Source organism: Mycteria americana, chromosome 5 (genome assembly GCF_035582795.1).
Source record: "Mycteria americana isolate JAX WOST 10 ecotype Jacksonville Zoo and Gardens chromosome 5, USCA_MyAme_1.0, whole genome shotgun sequence".
Lineage (NCBI taxonomy): Eukaryota > Metazoa > Chordata > Aves > Ciconiiformes > Ciconiidae > Mycteria > Mycteria americana.
The window spans coordinates 17268476-17290170 of NC_134369.1; the positions used below are offsets into that span (position 1 = coordinate 17268476).

The window sequence follows — 21695 nt, forward strand, 5'->3', positions numbered from 1 at the left end:
AGTATAGGGTCCAACCAAAGGACTAACCCTTCTGCAGGTGATGTTAGAGCAGCCAGGGCTGGAGACTGCCTCTGCCTGCACCGACCGTGATGCCAAAAACAGACCCAGAGGTGCATGGGCAGAAACCTCCAATGCCCGCAAGCCTCCCTGGCACAAGGCACTGTGACCTGTGGATCTCCAGTGCCATCCTGGAGACCTGCCTGTCTGTGGGACACATATCTCTACATCCTTGTTTTTGCCTTGTCGTGTGTAGCTTTGCAAGGTGAATAGTTGTATTTAATCCCTGATACAATTGCTTAAGTAATCTGTTACATGACAAAAGTGGCTGCTGCAGTCGGTTGGCATCAGCTGGCTACTAGAGTCTCAGGAGTCTCAGGAAATCACAGTGTTGCTCTTGAGCGTCTGCAGACCTCAGTCTGGGGCTTTTACTTCACTCCTTTAGAAGCATTTTGTGCTGCCACCTGGAGGAAGATGAACAAAACAATTTACAGGACAGTTTGCACGCTAACAGGAAGGGAAATGGCTTATTCGGAAGTAAAAGCTTGAAAGACTAAAAAACGTTTTCAAAGCAAAATTCTGGTGTGCTTGTCAGTATTACTAGTAGAGTAGTTTCAGATTGCGGTTAAATGGCAAATGCTGAGACTTTATTGATATGTACACATATAAACTAGATTTCAGAATATATACTAAGTGTTTTGACTTTGACCACACTGAGTTTGTTTCAGAAAATGCAAAATATTCTTTTGTGAGAAGTAATAATAAAATTTATACAGCAATAGGATTAAAGGAAAAATCTTACGGATAAAAAAGACCTAATTAGCATCTGCTGCTTTTTGTGAGATGGTGTCGAAGGTACTAAAGTGTCTTTTGACTACAGTCTTGTAGGTTTTGTTTTTAAATTTATATGTGCAAAATAATCGGCATATGTTATGCAAGCTGTTTTTGTGACAAAATAAACTGTTCGGGCTAAAAAAAAAAAGTGGTAACTAACTTTTTGCCAGCATGTTTGGTTATTTTTTTCTCTGATAGTTTGGTATACTTTTGGTGTTATTTTTATGTCAGTAGATTTTTAGATATCTCTTTTGCAGGTTGAAAAGTCTGGAGCACAACAATAGTTTTTTGGGTAGTTGTTTTTGTTGGGGTTTTGGTTTTGGTTGGGTTTTTTGGGGTGTTTGTTTGTTTGTTTTAACTGGTCCTTCCCCATGTGTTAATTAAACCAGTCCTTATTTTATTTGAGCTTCCAGTAGTTTTAATGTTTTAATTTCTATTTTTTTGTTTGTTTGTTTTCCAGGTCAGATGTACAATTGCTTGTAAGTATCATTCTGTACTCAATTATATTTTTTAATATACCTCTCATTATCGTAATTTCTTTTAAGAAAGATTGAACAGTATCAGCTAAGTATTTAAAAAAACTTCCTGAAAAGAATTTTTAGAAATAGCATTCAAAAATGTAAACTTGCTTATTTTAGTGACTGTAATTCCTGCAGTGCGTTTAAGGATATTTGAAGATACAAATGTGCACTTTAATCCCCTTGCTTTTCAGTTTGTAAAGAGTTCTGGTAAAACGAAGTACAGATATAATGTGCTTAGGACAATTGGAAAATATACTTAAAGGCAATACAAAACAAACAAACCCCAAAACACAGACAGACACCCAAAGTGACGCTTTAAGGATGTTTCTGAAGTGAGTATAGCAACTGCTGTACTTGCCAAGATGACAAGTTTTCATGTGGCAAAAATTTCCAAAAGTACTTGCAGATGAGTTCTACCTTAATACTGAACGTCAGACTTGCATGAGTTAGCCTTTAAATTTTAGGGCCTGAATCAATTCTTTCCACACTTTGAGCTGTGTTTATCAACCTAAAGTTGTTCCCTGTAGGTATACTATGTCTCTTCCTTACTTGTGGGAACAAACTGTGTGAATATGAGAACTGTTTTGCTCGTACACTGAGGGGAAGAGACAAAATTGCTATGCCAGGTTAAGTAAAGCAGCTAGCTTCTGATAATATGTGAGAAAAATACACACGCAGAATGTGGCTGCAACTTTGTTCCGTTCTTTTCAAATAAAACTGCAGTGAAAAAAAGAGCAGATCATGGTAGATTTCATCCAAGCTGTGAGTAGAGTCAGTGAATGACCGAAATAATGTGGCAATCTCTTAATCTAAATCAAGTCATCTGACAGAAGTTAAAAATGGTAAAACCAGGAAATGTGCAGTGAAATCTTTGTAGGAGAACAAACTGGGAAAACAGAAGTGACTGCAGGTCTTTACATGAGATCTAAAAATGACTGTACTTTTGCAAATGCGAAACTCAGAAGATACTTATTGCTTTGTATTCTTTCAGGCACCGAGGACTGCAGTTCAAAAAATGTAACTGCAGAAACAGGAACCAGTAGTAATGATAATCTATCAGTAAACTCTACAAATGGGAACAAAACCTATGGAGGTGGAAAATCATCCAGGGATGTGCCACTATCTGACAGCACAATAAGTGATCAGAACAATGTAACACGTAAGTGGTTTGGAATGTGACTGGGATATGAATCTTCAGGGTGTTTTTTGCTTTTATACTGTGTTAGCATTTCAAGCCCAAACTCTAGTCCAGAGTACAAAGAGCATGCACAGGGGCGTGGATCCAACTGCTTTACTGGAGTAGAGAATGGGCCAAAGCAATGTATCTGCACAGCTGATTGGGAGTACAGTTTAACACTGTGATTGCTGCATGGCCTTGAAATAGTTTTATCACTGTTAGACTTGGGCTCTGTTCCCTGCTAATTACGGCTTTTTAGGTTACAACTGCAACAGTTCAAACATACTGTGACATATAGATTTGAAATACATATGTAGCAGTGTATAGCTGAAGTACTCTACCTAGTATAGAAGTTATGTGTCTAGAGGAGAGCTGTGTGAATCTTGCAGCTAGAAAGGCTCTTCTGTTTGGGATAGCCAGCTTAGGAAAAAAATAACAGCAGGTTGTGTGTTCCAGTTTTTTTCAGCACCCTGCATGAAGTTGACAGCTGAGGCAGGATGGTAATCACTGCTGCACCTAGGCAGTTTTACTTCTTGAGATGAAGTGAATTGAGGAGTTAGAAGAAGAGTAGATTGCAGAGCTAGCAAGTGTGCCTTGCAACATATAATGATGGCTTGATTATTTTCCCAGGATGTTTACTGTTTTACAGATACCTGTTTGGGTAGGGCAGGGAGAAGAGTGCTTTATGGGTTTGTCAGCAAATATTCCTGCGGGTTAAAAGATTTTTTTTTTCTTTCCCCACCCCCCCCTTGCCTTTCACAGAGCCCAGGCCAATTCTTGATCTCAAGGCAGAGTATGTTGGTGTGACTTTTGTCAGCTTAACATGGGCAGTGAACAACAATGCTTCGAACTCCTCCACATACAGGATAGAGGTTCTAAGCAGTGCCTCTGTTAGGAACCTGACATCCAATGTCACCAAAGTCGAAATTACCGAATTAATCCCTGGGACGATGTACAATTTCACAGTATTTGCAGTAGCAGCTGGTGGTCAGACGGAAGGAGAAGGATTGTCCATAAGCCTGTATACAAGTAAGTCACAGTTTCTTGCAGCCCTGTTTCTGGTGGGCAGTATTTTGCTGTGAAGCTCAGGGCTCTACCTATGTATGTGAGAATTATAATTCAATACTGTTGTGTATAGACATGACATTTTAGTCCTGGAGCCTGATCTGGGCTATGTGCAAACGATAGGATGATAGTGTGCAGTGGAAACACAAACACATGTTTTTGTTTTGTTTTTAATTATCTTCCTTCCCCTCTATCCTCATCTCTTTCCTGCCTATGTCTCTAGATTCCCAAGGGAAGTCCTGGGAGCACTGGCACAGCGGTGGACACAGTGGACCTGTGCTTCTGCTTTGGAGTGTCAAAGGGAGATGAATCTCACTCAGAATGACTTTTCTTCAGGTTTTCCTTAGCTGCCCTTTGATGCAAAAGCGTCCAGGAGCATCTGGCGATGTTGTTGGGGTGCTCCTGCACTCTGAACGATGAGTGGTGTGAAGAGAGTGAAGTAGTGGCGTGTCTGTGTTTCTTCTGTCCATGTATGTGAGCAGATGTTCTTGCAGCTTGACAGCTTGTTGTCTTTGCTTCCACAGAGCCCAGCCCAGTTCTTGATCTCAAGGCGGAATATGTCGGTGTGACTTCTGTCAACTTAACATGGGTGGTGAACACCACTATTTCCAGCTCCTACACGTACAGGATAGAGGTTGTAAATGATACCTCTATTAGGAACCTGACGTCCAATGTCACCAAAGTCGAAATTACTGAGTTAATCCCTGGGACGATGTACAATTTCACAGTATTTGCAGTAGCAGCTGGTGGTCAGACAGAAGGAGAAGGATTGTCCATAAGCCTGTATACAAGTAAGTCACAGTTTCTTGCAGCCCTGTTCTAGTGGGCAGCACAGGATTCTGCCTGCCTGCCTGAGGGCTGAAATATAAAACTATTGTTTATAGACGTGATGTTTTAATCCTGGAGCCTAATCTGGGCTGTCTACTAAGCGTGGGGTCTTAATGTGTAGACGAGGCACATCCCTGCTTTAAAAAAAACAAAGCAAAACCATCCAAACAAAACCCACCTTCTTTCCTCTCCATCCTCATCTCCTCATATCCCCTCATATGGGAGATAACTTCTTGTCACAAGTACTCAGTGAGCCAACTAGGAAAGATGTCCCCTTAGACTTGCTATTTGTGAATAGAGAAGGACTCATGCAGGATGTGGCTGTCTTGGCCACAGTGATCACGAAATGGTTGAGTTTAAAATTTTCAGTGTAATAAGAAAAAAAGATAGCAGAGTTGCTACCCTGGACTTCAAGAGAGCAAACTTTAAGCTATTCAGGGAGCTACTTAGCAGAGTACCCTGGGAATCTGCTTTTGAGGGCTTAAGGGTCCACGAGTACTGGTTAGTTTTTAAGAATCACCTTTAGAAGTACAAGAGCAGGCAATTCTGCTGTGTCAAAAGTCAAGCAAGCGGGGCAGAAGGCCAGCTTGGTTGAACAGGGAAATCCCTGTGGAGCTCAAGAGGAAAGACAAAAAAGAAATTGTATGATCTCTGGAAGCAAGGTCAGGCTTTGCAGGAAGGTTACAGAGCCATGGTTCGTATATGTAGGGAGAAGACATGAAAGGCCAAAGCTCAGTTAGAGTTGAAACTGGCCAGTGTTATGTCAGACAAGAAAAAAAACTTTAAGTATATTAATAGCAAGAGGAGGTCTAAAGAAAACATCGGACCAATACTTGTTGAAAATGATCACCTGACTAATAAGGATGAAGAAAAAGCGGAGGCATTCAATGCCTTTTTTTTTTCCTCAGTCTTTAATACTACGGATAGACTTTGGACTGCCCAGTCCCCTGAGTCGGAGGACCATGAGTGCGGGAAAAGTGACTTCCCATTTGTGTACACTGAAATTGTAAGAGACCAGCTGTATCAGCTGAATGTTCTCGAGTCCATGGTACCTGATGGGATTCATCCCACAGTACCAAAGGAGCTAGCGGATGTTATGGCAGAACCCCTCTCAATCATCTACCAAAGGTCTTGGGAGTCTGGGGAGGTCCCTGCTGACTGGAAACTAGCCAATGTTATTCCAGTTTACAAGAAGGGCATGAGGGAGGACCCAGGAAACTACAGACCTTTTAGACTAACCTCCGTTCCTGGAAAAATTATGGAGATGATCATACTGGGTACTATTGAAAGGCATTTAAAGAATAATGCGGTCATCAGGCGCAGTCAACATGGGTTCACAAAGGGAAGTCCTGTTTAACTAATGTGATATCCTTCTATGATAAGGTCACCCACCTAGTGGATGAAGGGAAGGCGGTGGATGTGGTTTTTCTGAATTTTAGTAAGGCTTTTGATACTGTCCCTCACAGCATCCTTCTGGACAAGTTGTCCAACTGTGGGATGAGCAGGTTCACAGTGTGCTGGGTGAAGAACTGGCTGAAGGGCAGAGCTCAAAGGGTTGTAGTGAATGAGGCTACGTTTGGCTAGTGACCGGTCACCCAGCAGTATTCCTCAGGGCTCAATTCTAGGGCCATTCCTGTTCAATATATTTATCAATGATCTGGATGCAGGAGTTGAATGGGCCATTAGCAAGTTTGCTGATGATACCAAACTGGGAGGTGCTGTTGACTCTCTTGAGGGACAAGAGGCCTTGCAGAGGGATCGAGATAGATTGGAGCATTGGGCAATGATTAATGGCATGAAATTTAACAAGTCCAAATGCTGGATTCTACACCTGGGACAGAGTAATGCCAGGCACAAGTCTAAATTGGGAGAGGAGTGGCTGGAGAGCAGCCTTGCAGAAAGGGACCTGGGGGTGCTGGTCGACAGCAGGCTCAATATGAGTCAGCAGTGTGCCCTGGCAGCCAAGAGGGCAAACCTCATCTTGGGGTGCATCAAACACAGTATAACCAGCCGGTCAAAAGAGGTGATTGTCCCGCTGTATTCAGTGCTAGTGCAGCCTCGCCTTGACTGTTGTGTGCAGCTCTGGGCCCCACAATTTAAGAAGGATGTTAAAGTACTCGAATGTGTCCAGAGGAGGGCAACAAAGCTGGTGAAAGGGCTGGAAGGAATGTCCGATGAGGAGTGGCTAAGGATACTGGGTTTGTCTAGTTTGGAGAAAAGGAGGCTGAGTGGCAACCTCATTGCTCTCTACAGCTTCCTCAGGACGGGAAGTGGAGAGGGAGGTGCTGATCTCTTCTCCCCGGAATCCAGTGCCAGGACTTGCAGGAATGGTTCAAAGCTGCGCCAGGGGAGGTTTAGACTGGACATTAGGAAGCATTTCTTTACTGAGAGGGTGGTCAAACACTGCAACAGGCTTCCTAGAGAGGTGGTCAATGCCCCAAGCCTGTCAGTGTTTAAGAGGCGTTTGGAGAATGCCCTCAATAACATGCTTTAACTTTTGGTCAGCCCTGAAGTGGTCAGGCAGTTGGACTAGATGATCGTTGTAGGTCCCTTCCAACTGAAATTACGCTATTCTGTGCTATTCTCTTTCCTGCCTACTTCTATAGATTCCCAAAGGAAGCCCTGGGAGTGCTGTCAGAGTGATGGCCAGTGCTTCTGCTTTGGAGTGTCAAAGGGAGATGAAGCCCACTCAGAATGACTTCTCTTCAGTTCTCTCTTAGCTGCCCGTTGATGCAAAAGCCTCCATGAGTGTCTGATGATGTTGTTGGGGTGCTCCTGCACTCTGAACGATGAGTGGTGTGAAGAGAGTGAAGTAGTGGCGTGTCTGTGTTTTTTCTGTCCATGTATGAGCAGATATTCTTGCAGGTTGACAGCTTGTTGTCTTTGCTTTCACAGAGCCCAGCCCAGTTCTTGATCTCAAGGCGGAATATGTTGGTGCTGAGAAAGTCAACTTAATGTGGGAAGTGAGCGACACTGCTTCCATCTCCTACACGTACAGGATAGAGGTTGTAAATGATACCTCTATTAGGAACCTGACATCCAATGTCACCAAAGTCGAAATTACCGAGTTAATCCCTGGGACGATGTACAATTTCACAGTATTTGCAGTAGCAGCTGGTGGTCAGACGGAAGGAGAAGGGGTGTCCATAAGCCTGTATACAAGTAAGTCACAGTTTCTTGCAGCCCTGTTTCTGGTGCATCATATTTTGCTGTGCAGCTCAGGGCTGTGCCTACCTGCCTGAGGGTTGAAATATAATACAGCCTTACCTGGGCTGTCTACTAAGAATGAGGTGTTACTGTGTAGAAGAAACACAGCCCCGTTGTTTTTTTTTTAACACCAAACTCCCTAAATACCTCCCCTGTCCCGAAACAAAAAAATCCCCCAGAACAACAACAAAACCAAAAAACAACCAACTGACCAAAAAAACCCCTTCCTTCCTCACCATAGTCATCCCTTTCCTGCCTACGTCTCTAGATTCCCAAGAGAAGTCCTAGGAGTGCTGGCACAGTGATGACCTGTGCTTCTGCTTTGGAGTGTCAAAGGGAGATGAACCCCACTCAGAATGACTTTTCTTCAGGTTTTCCTTAGCTGCCCGTTGATGCAAAAGCGTCCAGGAGTATCTGGTGATGTTGTTGGGGTGCTCCTGCACTCTGAACAATGAGTGGTGTGAAGAGAGTGAAGTAGTGGCGTGTCTGTGTTTCTTCTGTCCATGTATGTGAGCAGATGTTCCTGCAGGTTGACAGCTTGTTGTCTTTGCTTCCACAGAGCCCAGCCCAGTTCTTGATCTCAAGGCAGAATATGTCGGTGTGACTTCTGTCAACTTAACATGGGCGGTGAACACCACTATTTCCAGCTCCTACACGTACAGGATAGAGGTTGTAAATGATACCTCTATTAGGAACCTGATGTCCAATGTCACCAAAGTCGAAATTACTGAGTTAATCCCTGGGACGATGTACAATTTCACAGTATTTGCAGTAGCAGCTGGTGGTCAGACGGAAGGAGAAGGGGTGTCCATAAGCCTGTATACAAGTAAGGAAATGGTGCTTCTCAATTGCAAGTAAACATGCAGTTTGTACCAAATTGCCCTGCTCTTTTATCTGTCGTTTCCAACTTTGTACTATTTCTCATTGTAATGTTGCTTTGCTCCAGGTTCCTGTGAGCATGAGTGCCAAGCAGTCTTTGGTAAAAGGGAAAAGGACTGAGATTGTGTGTGTGTGTGCATGCATTGCCTGTAAAGCAGCTATTTCATCAGCTTGACTGCTCAAGACTATGTAGGGATCCAGCTGTTACAGCAGCATGACTTTCTCTAGACTTGAGGGCTGAATGGGCCTCCTACAATGCTTCTGGGAGCAGGTTATCAGTGCTTATACCAAAGGGCATGGTGTGCAGGGATGTGGTGGCCAGCATCACAGAGGCTTTTTGTTCCTGAAGATTGTTTTGAGCTCTTTTCAGAGTCCCTGGCCTGGGGCTCCTGTGGGCTCTGACCGTGCCTAGGGCTTTGTTGTCAAGTGTGGTGCCATTTTTGTCAGCTTTTTGCCATAGCATCTTTTCCCAGATCAGAGGGTTAGATGGGAGGAGAAGATCTTTTTTTTTCTGTGTCTAGCTCAGGAGTGGAAAGGGAACAGGCAACATCCCTCTAAAGCAATTAGAAGCAGTGTGTCCCTGAGCTGCTATTGATTAGATGAGCTTGTCTAAGCTGCCTGAGGTGAGTCTTGTCTGCCTAGTGTTGATGCTGAATCAGGCTTGCAGACACAGCCCCCCAGGGTGGGTCAGCTGTTGGACCTGCTCAAGGAGCCCATTTCCTTCTGCTGATGTTGGGGAGAGGCTGGGCTGAAGGGTTCAGATTAATACTTGAGGACGCAATTTTGAGTTAACAGACCAAGATCACCCTGCACTCTGATTCCTTCCCTGATTTCCATCTGTTTCTCTGTCCAGAAACCTACTGTGGAAATAAATAGTTTTAGCATGGGAAATGAAATAAAGAGAATATCCCCCAGAACTCCTGTGGCCTTTCCAGAGATGCCCCAGCATAAATGGCTGAAACTGGGCACTGATACTGTAGAAGTGCTGCTTGGCTACAAATAATGCTCATTCTGTGTGGAATAGGGATATGTGGTTGTGGCTCTTCTTTCTTTATTTCTCTGTCTTGACAGCTTGTTGTCTTGCCTTTCACAGAGCCCAGCCCAATCCATGATCTCAAGGCGGAATATGTTGGCGTGACTTCTGTCAACTTAACATGGGCAGTGAGCGACACCACTTCCAGCTCCTACATGTACAGGATAGAGGTTGTAAATGATACCTCTATTAGGAACCTGACGTCCAGTGTCACCAAAGTCAAAATTACTGAGTTAATCCCTGGGACGATGTACAATTTCACAGTATTTGCAGTAGCAGCTGGTGGTCAGACGGAAGGAGAAGGATTGTCCATAAGCCTGTATACAAGTAAGTCACATTTTCTTGCAGCCCTGTTTCTGGTGGGCTGTATTTTGCTGTGCAGAACAGGATTCTGCCTACCTGCCTGAGGTCTGTAATTTAGTACTGTTGCAGGCAGAGGTCCTGGAGCTGGAGATAGCCAATCTGCCAAGCATGGGATGTTAAAGTGCAGAAGCAGCATTGCCCTGATAGAAAGCTGTTCGTGAAGTTTGTCTCCAAGGCTGACAACAGAGAGAAGAGATTTTTCCCTGAGAACCTCTATCTTCTAAATTTGGGAAAGGGGGTTGGTTTCATTTCCTAGAGTATGGGGGCTTCAGACCCTTATATTAAGGGGATCTTACACGGAGCATATTGCACCAAGGGAACTCTTGTGATTTGGGGGCCCATAGATGCCATCAGGCTGCAGCAGGAGAATGACATTTAGGCAACACTAGTTCAGAACTGCTTTGGCTATCCAGCACCTTGCAATGTTGAGTATCAAAAGTCTTGACGTGTGGTGTTGGAGGGACCATTCTGGAGCTGGCCTGCAAGGCTGTAGCCCAGCCTGGTTATTCCACAGGGTGTATTTGAAAGAAAACAGATGCCTGTTCTTGTTATTTGTGTTGTCCTGAAATGTACTTGCGTGTGTGCTCCTACCTTTCAAGTCGATTCCCAAAAGTCTCTCCTGAGCTGCCTGACCGTAATGGCTAGTTGCCATGTTTTGAAGATGCACAGAAAATAGGATGCTGCAGAGAGGGTTTTTGGAGATGGTCTCTCTGCCATGGGAGTGAGCTCAGGGCATGAGGGTTGGAGAAGGAGCAGGGTGGCTGGGTCATCACCTCTGTTCCTCCTGTAGTGGTATTTGATGTTCCTTACCTTTTGCTGTGCACCACTGTCTTTCCGCTCTACTCTCTTCCCCTTCCTGCCCACCTCTCTGGATTGCCAGGGTAAACCCTGGGACTGCTGGCACCACGATGACCTGTGCTCTTGCTTTTACATGGGAAAGGAAAATGAATTGCATTTGAGATGCCTCTTTCTTATTTTTCTGTTACCCAGCCATTGATGCAAAAGCCTCCATGAGCGTCTGATGATGTTGTTGGGGTGCTCCTGCACTCTGAACGATGAGTGGTGTGAAGAGAGTGAAGTAGTGGCGTGTCTGTGTTTCTTCTGTCCATGTATGTGAGCAGATATTCTTGCAGGTTGACAGCTTGTTGTCTTTGCTTTCACAGAGCCCAGCCCAATCCATGATCTCAAGGCGGAATATGTTGGTGCTGAGAAAGTCAACTTAATGTGGGAAGTGAGCGACACTGCTTCCTTCTCCTACACGTACAGGATAGAGGTTGTAAATGATACCTCTATTAGGAACCTGACATCCAATGTCACCAAAGTCGAAATTACCGAGTTAATCCCTGGGACGATGTACAATTTCACAGTATTTGCAGTAGCAGCTGGTGGTCAGACGGAAGGAGAAGGGGTGTCCATAAGCCTGTATACAAGTAAGTCACAGTTTCTTGCAGCCCTGTTTCTGGTGCATCATATTTTGCTGTGCAGCTCAGGGCTGTGCCTACCTGCCTGAGGGCTGAAATATAATGTTGCAGGCAGAGGTGCTGTACTTTGCCTGCTTGCAGTCAGAGATGTTTGTGTGGAAGGTACATAGCCTTCTTTTTAAAAACAAAGTAAAGCAAAACCCCTCAAAAACAGTGGTTGTTCAACATGGTCACCAAGGCCTGTGACACAATGATGGAACTCTTCCTGAGAACTTGCCTCCCTGGCCTGGGATTTTTGTGGGCAGTCTTGCTGCCTTCAGTTCTTGGAGGATGACGGCCTCACACCGTTATTTTAAAAGGGTTCCCACACAGAGAGTGTGTTCTGCCCAGGGAACGTTTGTGATTTGGGGGCCTGTGGCTGCCATTGGGCTGCAGCAGGAGAGTGAGCTTTAGGCAGCGCTAGCTCAGGAGTGCACTCAGGGCATCAAGGATGGCGAAGGAGCACGGTGCCTGGGTCATCACCTCAGTTTCTCTTGCAGTGATATTTGACGTTCCTCACCTTTTACTGTGCACAGATACACCACCACCTTCTTTCCCCACCTTCCCCTGCAACCTTGTATCTTTCCTGAACACATCTCTGAATTCCCAAGCAAAATCCTGGGAGTGCTGGCACAGTGATGACCTGTGCTTCTGCTTTGGAGTGTCAAAGGGAGATGAACCCCATTCAGAATGACTTTTCTTCAGGTTTTCCTTAGCTGCCCGTTGATGCAAAAGCGTCCAGGAGCATCTGGCGATGTTGTTGGGGTGCTCCTGCACTCTGAACGATGAGTGGTGTGAAGAGAGTGAAGTAGTGGCGTGTCTTTGTTTCTTCTGTCCATGTATGTGAGCAGATGTTCTTGCAGCTTGACAGCTTGCTGTCTTTGCTTCCACAGAGCCCAGCCCAGTTCTTGATCTCAAGGCAGAATATGTCGGTGTGACTTCTGTCAACTTAACATGGGCGGTGAACAACACTATTTCCAGCTCCTACACGTACAGGATAGAGGTTGTAAATGATACCTCTATTAGGAACCTGACGTCCAATGTCACCAAAGTCGAAATTACCGAGTTAATCCCTGGGACGATGTACAATTTCACAGTATTTGCAGTAGCAGCTGGTGGTCAGACGGAAGGAGAAGGGGTGTCCATAAGCCTGTATACAAGTAAGTCACATTTTCTTGCAGCCCTGTTTCTGGTGGGCTGTATTTTGCTGTGCAGCACAGGATTCTGCCTTCCTGCCCGAGGGTTGAAATATGTTGTTGCAGGCAGAAGTGCTGCACGCGACCTGCCTGCAGTCAGCAATGTTAATGTGTGGAAGGGGATTCTGTGGGAGGTTTTGTTGCCTTCTCCTCCTTGTGGATGAAGCCCTCAGGTCCTTATTTTGAGGGGCTCCCACACAGTGCATTGTGCCTGGGGAACTTCCCCTGTTGGAGGGGCCTGTGGCTGCAGCTGGGCTGTGGGCAGCACTGGGCTGTGTGGCTCTCAGCCATGCTGCTGTGCTCAGCTCGTCAGCAGAGAGGAGACTGTTGAGGTGCTCCTGTGTTGCTTATGCTAGGCATTGTGTCCATTTTTCCCCTTGTTCTGAATATGTCCTGCTGTGTCCTTTCCTTCATTTTGTCCCATTTTAGCTGAGGTGGAGTGAATCTGTCCCAGAGCTCCTCAGTGGGGTTTCCAGAGGTGCCCCAGGATGAACCTGTTACGAGAGTCTCTGGTACTGTGAAAGTGCTGCTTGGCTACTCATAATGCTCGGTCTGTCCAAAACGTGGAAGCGTGGCTGTGCCTCTGCTTTTTCTGTCTGCGTTTGTCAGCAAATACTCATGAGCGTTGATGGAGTCTCATCTTGACTTTCACAGAGCCCGGCTCCATTTTCCATATCCGGGCAGAGTATGCTGGTGTCTGATTTTTTCCGTGGAGCACACATGATACTTCTTCTAACTACACCTACAGGATAGAGATCCAAAGTCATGGTTCCTCCTCTAGAAACCAGACATCCAGTGTCACCAGAGCTGTTATTACAGACCTAAACCCTGGAACCTTCTATAATTTCACTGTATTTGTAGGAGTAGCTGACTGTTACTGAAGAAATATTTATAAAATGCAGTAGAAATAAGTCCCAGTCACTCATATCTATTGTTTAACTAAATCTGTTTCTTCTGGTACACAATTCTGCTTCTCCTTAGTTTCTTAAAATAATACCCCTTTTTAATAACAAAATAATTTAATCCATGAGCCTCTTACCCCTGTATTTGGAAGTACCACATACTTTATTAATAGAGGAAATAGATTTGCGGTGTGTTACAATTGTAGAAGTTTTAAGAGTTTTGTCTTGAAGGCCAAGTTTTATAAGATGTTTAGTTTAGAGGGACCTTTCTTGTCAGTGTCACTGCTACATTAACTTTTTAAATATCTTTTTGTATCTGGTCATAAGATTGCAATTTTTCTATTGTGTCCTATAGGACTCTCACACAAACTGACATGTTATAGTTGCTGCTCTTAAGGATGCCTACTGCTGCGCTTTTAATGCATGGAGCTTGTATTCATTTTATTATTTGTTGGCCACTAAGAGTTTTACGTAATTATACAGGGAGTTAGCGTCAATCTCAATACTACTTTTAAAATTTTCTTAGAGTGGTATGTTCAATGAGTGAACAGTATTTTGACAACTTTGCTGATCTCGACAGATATTCAACCTAAATTTTCTCAGTAAACCTGTCTGCAGAGGCCTGTGTACTTAATATGATAAATACTTCTCTTCCTCATAGGGTAGCAAGTCCTTGTAGGCAGTAGCTTCATTCTTTTAAAAGTGGAAGGGAATATGGAAGTTTTACAAACATTTATACACAGAACTTACAAATACACAGCTTTTTCTATTTACTACAGTACTTGATTTCTTACTCCTCTTTTTTTATTCTTTTTTTTTTTTTCCTTTTTTTTCAGTTCCTGCCTCAGTGAATTCATTTCAGTGTGAACCGGTGGCCAAGCAGTCTTCCCTAATGCTTAAGTGGGAATGTCCTTTTGGTAACAATTCTGGCTTCAAAATTAAAATATTTAATGATACATGGAGAAAAGAACAACGGACTCCATCCTGCATGAGAGAAGGCTCAGAGGAAACCTTCAGAACAGCATCTTTAGATTATTTCAGCACCTATACTGTTACTATTGCGACTCTTTCAAATAGTTCTGAAAGCCTTCCAGTTGAGCAAATGTGTAATACAAGCATTACTGGTAAGCATTAAGATTTGAGAATGAAAGATATCCATAGGACCAAAATATGAACTTCATGATTGCAGAATACCAAACTTGATATGCGGTACACTATCAGCCTACAGATTATGAATAAAACACTACATTCATGCAAAGTCTAATGTGATGCACAATAAATATGCATTATATGAACGGCATCAGTATTACAGCATTTTCTTGTTTGGAAAGCTTTTCTTTATCAGTCATTAAGTTACTAAAAACTATTTCTGTTTGTAGACCCACCTGCTCCAAGCAAAGCTCCTTTAGTCAAGGCAGTCAGTCACAGCTCGTTGTCTGTTGAATTCTCTGATTTTGAGTCAGTGAATGGACCATTAAAAGCCTATGCAGTAATGATCACAACAGAAGAACGAGGTAAATGTTATGGTATTCTCTTGTAGCTGTGTGCAACAGTTTATCAGACAGCATTATGTCTTTGTTGTGGTTTAGCTTCAGTTGGCAACTAAGCACCACACAGCCGCTCGCTCACCCTCACCCCCCTGGTGGGTTGGGGGAGAGAATCAGAAGAGCAAAAGTAAGAAAACACGTGGGTTGAGATAAGAACAGCTCAATAATTGGGAAAAAGAAAATGTTGTTGTTGTTGTTGTTATTATTATAAATTGTAATGAAAAGGAAAACAACGAGAGAGAGAGAGAGAGAGAGAGAGAGGAGCAAAACCTGGGGGAGGGAGGAACAAGGGATGCAACTTCTTACCACCCGCTGACTGATGCCCAGCCAGTCCCCGAGCAGCGATCACTGCCCCCTGGCCAGCTCCCCCCAGTTTATATATTGAGCATGACGTCATATGGTATGGAATAGCTCTTTGGCCAGTTTGGATCAACTATCTTGGCTGTTCCCCCTCCCAGCTTCTTGTGCACCTGGCAGAGCATGGGAAGCTGAAAAGTCCTTGACTAGTGGAAACATTACTCAGCAACAACTAAAACGTCAGTGTGTTATCAACATTATTCTCATAGTAAATCCAAAACACAGTACTATACCAGCTACTAGGAAGAAAATTAACTATCTCAGCTGAAATCAGGACAGTCTTAAACTCTAAATAGGTGTTAAATGGATAGAGAAAAAGCTGACTCAGTATTTTCAATCACCTTCCAAAAATCATGAGGCAAATACCTTGCTTGCTTGAAGTCAGATCACTCCTTGTTTTCAGAACGCCACTGTTTTCACTCAGCCTTTTCCAGCCTGACTTATCCTTGTATATAAGTCTCATATGTATTGCCACTGTGCTGTTGCCATCTTGATTTGCCAGTGATTCCTGCCACAAGATTGTGTAGTATCCTTTTTTTTCCCCACAGATAATTTTCAGAGCTACTAATTTTCAGAGCTTTGGAATGTAGGATGTTTTTCCCCCCTCCCTTCTTCAGCTGTAAGATATCTGCAGTAGGATCTTAAAAAAAAAAAAAAAAAAAAAAGCTTTCCTTCTGATTGTACTTAAAACATTTTATTAACTGAGAAAGATGGGGTGCAGGTGGGAGAGGCTTGAATAGTGTTGGCAGCATGACATGCTATGGGAGGTTGAATGCCAGGGAAAGCTAGAGGGTAGTCTATAAAAGTCACCTCTTCAAAGCATCATAACAGAGAAATGTCTTTAATTGGTGAATGTCTAGTGATAAATCATAAAATCAAGGAACTTACCTTTGCAGTGTAGGTTCTAGTTCAACTTCTTTTCATTTGTGCCAGTGCACTGGAGGAATAAAGCAGCTGATGGAGATAGTTTCCCCCAAGTGGTATTTGACATCCACGCTTATCCTTTGTCTTAACACTGGAAATTCATCTTGCATCAGTCTGACTGTAGATCTTTCTTCTTCCATACAATATATGTCCAAGAAATGCCTGGAGATATATATAATGTAGTAAATCAGTGCAGAAAATCGTATCCTGGGCTGCATCAAAAGAAGCGTGGCCGGCAGGTCGAGGGAGGTGATTCTGCCCCTCTACTCTGCTCTGGTGAGACCCCACCTGGAGTACTGCCTCCAGCTCTGGAGCCCTCAGCACAGGAAAGACACGGACCTGTTGGAGCAGGTCCAGAGGAGGGCCACAAAAATGATCCGAGGGCTGGAGCACCTCTCCTACGAGGACAGGCTGAGAGAGTTAGGGTTGTTGAGCCTGGAGAAGAGAAGGCTGCGGGGAGACCTTAGAGCAGCCTTCCAGTACTTAAAGGGGGCCTCTAGGAAAGACAGGGATAGACTTTTTAGCAAGGCCTGTCGTGACAGGGCAAGGAGCAATGGTTTTAAACTAAGGGAGGGCAGATTTAGATTGGATTTAAGAAAGACATTTTTTACAATGAGGGTGGTGAGGCACTGGAACAGGTTGCCCAGAGAGGTAGTGGAGGCCCCATCCCTGGAGACATTCAAGGTCAGGTTGGATGGGGCTCTGAGCAACCTGATCTAGTTAAAGATGTCCCTGCTCTTGCAGGGGGGTTGGACTAGATGACCTGTAAAGGTCCCTTCCAATCCAAAGCATTCTATGGTTCTATGAAAATTCCTGTTCTTCACATGCCTACTCAGCTGCCCCAGAGTTGCTGATTTGAATGTCAGTCTCTTGCATGCAGCAGCAGCTCTGCTTGTACCTTCAGCCAGTTCTGTTTTAGTCTTGATGAGATTCAGTGCATTCTTCTGTGTGGTTTTGATTGCAAGGGATTCAAGAAAGAGGACTTTCAAGATGTGATTGAGAGAAATAAGGAAGGAAGATCACCTGTATTTATAATATAGGGTCTGAGTGTTTTGATAGGAGCAGAAAACCATCCTTATAGCCAAGCATTGCTTCAGCTTTATAGTGTTGAAATAGCGTTAATATATTTGAGATGAGTTTCTCTGTCTTAAAACGGACATCGTTACCTTTAGGATAGAGAGAGGGGACTTTATTCAGTTGTGTAAGCAATGGTGTCTAACGCTGTTTGAGATGACCTACGGTGATATCCAAGAGATCCACAAGGAGCTGCAGTTACAACCTGGGATGTACATACTTTTGGAATGGAAACTAGGGACCAAACAGGACGTATAACGTATCTCAGATAGTATTGAACACCCATTTCTAGGCAACTGAGTTAATTGCAACCTCAGCAGCTTTTAATGTAACCGAACAGTGTTCCCCAGGGCTCAGTTTTGGGGCCAGTTCTGTTTAATATATTTATCAATGATCTGGATGAGGGGATTGAGCGTGGCCTCAGTAAGTTTGCAGATGACACCAAATTGGGTGGGAGTGTCGATCTGCTGGAGGGTAGGAAGGCTCTGCAGAGGGATCTGGACAGGCTGGATTGATGAGCCGAGGTCAATTGTATGAGGTTTAACAAGGCCAAGTACTGGGTCCTGCACTTGGGTCACAACAACCCCATGCAACGCTACAGGCTTGGGGAAGAGTGGCTGGAAAGCTGCCTGGTGGAAAAGAACCTGGAGGTGCTTGTTGACAGCTGTCTGAACATGAGCCAGCGGTGTGCTCAGGTGGCCAAGAAAGCCAACAGGATCCTGGCTTGTATCAGAAATAGTGTGGCCAGCAGGACTAGGGAAGTGATCATCCCCCCTGTACTCAGCACTGGTGAGGCCGCACCTTGAATACTGTGTTCAGTTTTGGGCCCCTCACTACAAGAGAGACATTTTGTTGCTGGAGCTTGCCCAGAGAAGGGCAACGAAGCTGGTGAAGGGTCTGGAGAACAAGTCTTACGAGAAGTGGCTGAGGGAACTGGGATTGTTTAGCCTGGAGAGAAGGAGGCTGAGGGGAGACCTTATTGCTTTCTACAACTATCTGAAAGGAGGTGGGTGTAGTCTCTTCTTCTTCCACCTTGTAGTGAGGTGGGTGTCAGTCTCTTCTCCCAAGTAACTAGCGATAGGACAAGAGGAAGTGGTCTCAAGTTGTGTCGGGAGAGGTTTAGATTGGATATTAGGAAAAATTTCTTTACTGAAAGGGTGGTCAAGCATTGGAACAGGCTGCCCAGCGAGGTGGTGGAGTCACCATCCCCGGAGGAGTTCAAAAAACATGTAGATGTGGCCCTTTGGGACATAGTTTAGTAGGCATGGAGGTGTTGGGTTGACGGTTGGACTAGATGATCTTAGAGGTCTTTTCCAACCTTTATGATTCTATGAAGCTAGTGCTTTAGAAGAGCTGTTTTGCACCCTGTTCCTGCACAGTTATGGTTGATGAGAGCTTTGCTGCTGGTGGTAGTGAGCCACCATCTCACTGGTGGCAGGTTAAACCTTGTCCACACAACTGTAGAGAACTTAGTAGAGCTCTTCCACCTTTCAGAGCTCCTGAAAGCCTTCTCCTTATTAAAGGTGAATTCAGTACTATATCTGCTTTTAGAAGGAGCTTTTAGCTTTGTAAAGGCAGTCAGTAGAGAGCAATGTATGCAAATTTCAGTCAAATGAGCAAGATTCTTCTTCCTCCTGTAACACTTTGAATATTTACATCAGTTTATTTGCTCTTGAGTTGTTGGATAACTGGTAATTTGAGCTGGTTTATTACCTCTTAGGTCATATTTGCCTCAATTGTATAATCTGCCTCAAGTTTCTAGGGTTCATCTTCTAACAACAGACACTGTAAAGTGATGCTGTTCTGCAGATGGTGTCCTGTTGGTCACTGTTTGACTGCGGTAGCATGTTCTTCTTAGTCTTCTGGAAGAGAAACTGTTCTGATCACTGTTTTGTCCAATGCTTGTCTATGTCAAGAAAAGGCAGAAATTAACTCCTTCGTCTCTTAGGGTTTAGGTGTAAGACTTCTTGAAAGACACAGCAAATAAGTATGGGTCAGGATGAGTTCAGTGTCACCCTGAAATGAGGCTTGATGCTGTTTGGGTAGCACAATGTTACCAAATACCAATGGACTTTTTCTACACTGTTTGCACTGTTTACATATGATAGTTGATAGAGTGCGTACGGATATGAGTGACTTGTCTAGTGAAGTTTGTCCGCGAGGACACCAGAATCCACCACTAATGTACCTTTACAAAGAAGCTTCACTATACATAGTAGAAGTAAAACCAAAAGGAGATTAAAACAAACTAACACTGGGTAGTAGGGAGGTAGTTCAGTAGATTGCACTGCAGAAGAGATTTCTGAGGTTGTCTGTTGCACTCATTTTCATTTCAGGCAGAATTTATGGAGTAATGACAACTGTGATTAATGTGACACACTGTATTACCATCTCAGCCACTGTGCTGATTGATAAAAAATCAGCAGATGATGTATACCACATATATCCTTGTTTTTTCCTGAAGGTTGTGAGTCTTTGAAGTCTGATTTGAACAACACATACAAAGACTTCAAGAAGAAGATGACAGTCACCTATGTGGCATATGTTATAGATACAGAGCAGGCAAAATCACCTTCTCTCCATTCTCAGAATGGTACAAACATCGTTAATGTAGGCAAGGGAAACACAATGTATGGCTATGAAAATGGACCATTGATTCCACTTCGTTCATACAGGTATTTATCTCAAACCGCTGTTTCGTTAATTTTGCTGCAGTTGAAATCTAAAAGATCATCTAATGAAAAGATTACAGATATTGCTTAAGGCTGTCAAAACCATGTAATGCGCCTGTGTTTTTTTTCTTCTCCCTTATCAACAGGGCAAGTGTTGCAGGTTTCACTAATATAACTTTTACTATGGCCAACATCATTGTGGCGGAAGATAGTTATGTATCGTTTTCACCCTGTTCTGAGGCGGTTTTGCTACCCCAGGATCCAGGTATAGTTAATGTCAAATTTAGGACTGGCGGCCTGGCACATACAAACTGTGTGGAGATTCCTTAATTATGGCAAGTCTCATAATAGCAAAACACCCGTTGGCTTCCCTGTGATGGACTGTTCCTTTCTAGCTTTATTCATTCATTTATTCATTTTATTATTCTTAATGAGCTTTCAATATTGGTACTGCCAAAGGACACAGTAAAGAAAAGATGTTTAGTAGAGCAGAGTGTGTTTTGTCACTTGTTGATTGAGTTAGATCATTACCAAAGAGGTAAATCAATAATGAGTAATACTTGTTCTCTTCTATCAGGTGTTATTGCTGGAGCTGTTATTGGATGCCTTTTAGCTATATTGGCTGTAGTCGCTATAGGGGGGTTCATATTCTGGAGAAGGAGAAGGTAATGTGTGTTCATTATTGTATTTGTTGTGATGAGGAACACCAGTATTTCACTTCTGTATCTTTCTCCTGAAAAGGCCTCTCTTTCTGTTTTCTACGCTTCTGTCATGATGCTTTAAAATACATTCTATTAAAAATCTTGTTTGTATGTTACAGATTAGAGTTGATGTATTGAACTAGTTAAATGACTTGTTCAACCCCATAGTTACAAACTAACAAGTTAAGATTTGTTTTGTTTGGCTCTTCTGAATTCATGTGTGCTGATGAAGTAAATAAGTCGGAAGTGAGCAGACATCACAAATTATTGTGCTAAAAGACATATGTAATTGTATCTTAGATGGTTTTATTGGAAAATATCCATTAATCACACTTTTTAATTGCTTGATGGCCTGTCACATGAAACTTCCATTCTGGAGTTTCCAGAAGCTGATGAGTTGCCTAAGGTTTGAGCTGGTCTCTCAGTTTCCAATCTTTTCCAAATAATCTGGGATTTAAGAGTCCACAGAGGCTTTTTCCTGCTTCTGATCATGTGACATCCTTTCTAAAGATTTAGCTGTAGGGCCCTTAGTCCAGATTTCTTAGTTTCTTTGATTAACTTCTGTTATTCTTACGAGCATGTCCAGTAGCTGTGGACAATAATGAGAAGAGCTTCCTTTAAAGCTAGGAACACTTATTTTCATTCAGCTACCACTTTAAGTATCACTGTTGAACACTTACTGTAGGGATTCTGGGATTAGTAGCAATTCTCCTGAGATGTTAGGTAGCGGTGCAGATCCCTTGGATGTACTTCTTCCACCAAACTATGTGCTTTGTGTTCAGGTGTTATGCTCTGGTTCCCACAGAAAGAAACAGTCCCATTGCACAACATCACTGAATGAAGGATTAAGTATTTTATTCTTAGTGCAGGTGTAAGATTTGCCTCAGGAGGGTTTTCTTGCGCAGAATGAGATCCTTTAAAAGAAATTGTTCTGAACAGGCACAGGAAATAGCTGTTG

General features: G+C 43.5%; 1 protein-coding gene across 4 annotated transcripts in view; it reads left to right on the forward strand.

Annotated features, from left to right (window-relative positions):
- PTPRJ (protein tyrosine phosphatase receptor type J) overlaps nucleotides 1-21695 on the forward strand; it is a 78576-nt gene that overhangs the window by 50062 nt on the left and 6819 nt on the right. The window contains exons 2-15 of one of the 4 annotated variants that reach the window (XM_075502302.1): nucleotides 1292-1310; nucleotides 2344-2511; nucleotides 3292-3558; nucleotides 4119-4385; nucleotides 7318-7584; nucleotides 8189-8455; nucleotides 9602-9868; nucleotides 11068-11334; nucleotides 12258-12524; nucleotides 14299-14586; nucleotides 14842-14976; nucleotides 19829-20039; nucleotides 20183-20301; nucleotides 20614-20701. In XM_075502302.1, the coding sequence (XP_075358417.1) occupies nucleotides 1292-1310; nucleotides 2344-2511; nucleotides 3292-3558; nucleotides 4119-4385; nucleotides 7318-7584; nucleotides 8189-8455; nucleotides 9602-9868; nucleotides 11068-11334; nucleotides 12258-12524; nucleotides 14299-14586; nucleotides 14842-14976; nucleotides 19829-20039; nucleotides 20183-20301; nucleotides 20614-20701 (2897 nt within the window). The remainder of the gene's footprint in view (nucleotides 1-1291; nucleotides 1311-2343; nucleotides 2512-3291; nucleotides 3559-4118; nucleotides 4386-7317; nucleotides 7585-8188; nucleotides 8456-9601; nucleotides 9869-11067; nucleotides 11335-12257; nucleotides 12525-14298; nucleotides 14587-14841; nucleotides 14977-19828; nucleotides 20040-20182; nucleotides 20302-20613; nucleotides 20702-21695) is intronic. The other 3 variants (XM_075502305.1, XM_075502303.1, XM_075502304.1) reach the window with 3 other exon arrangements.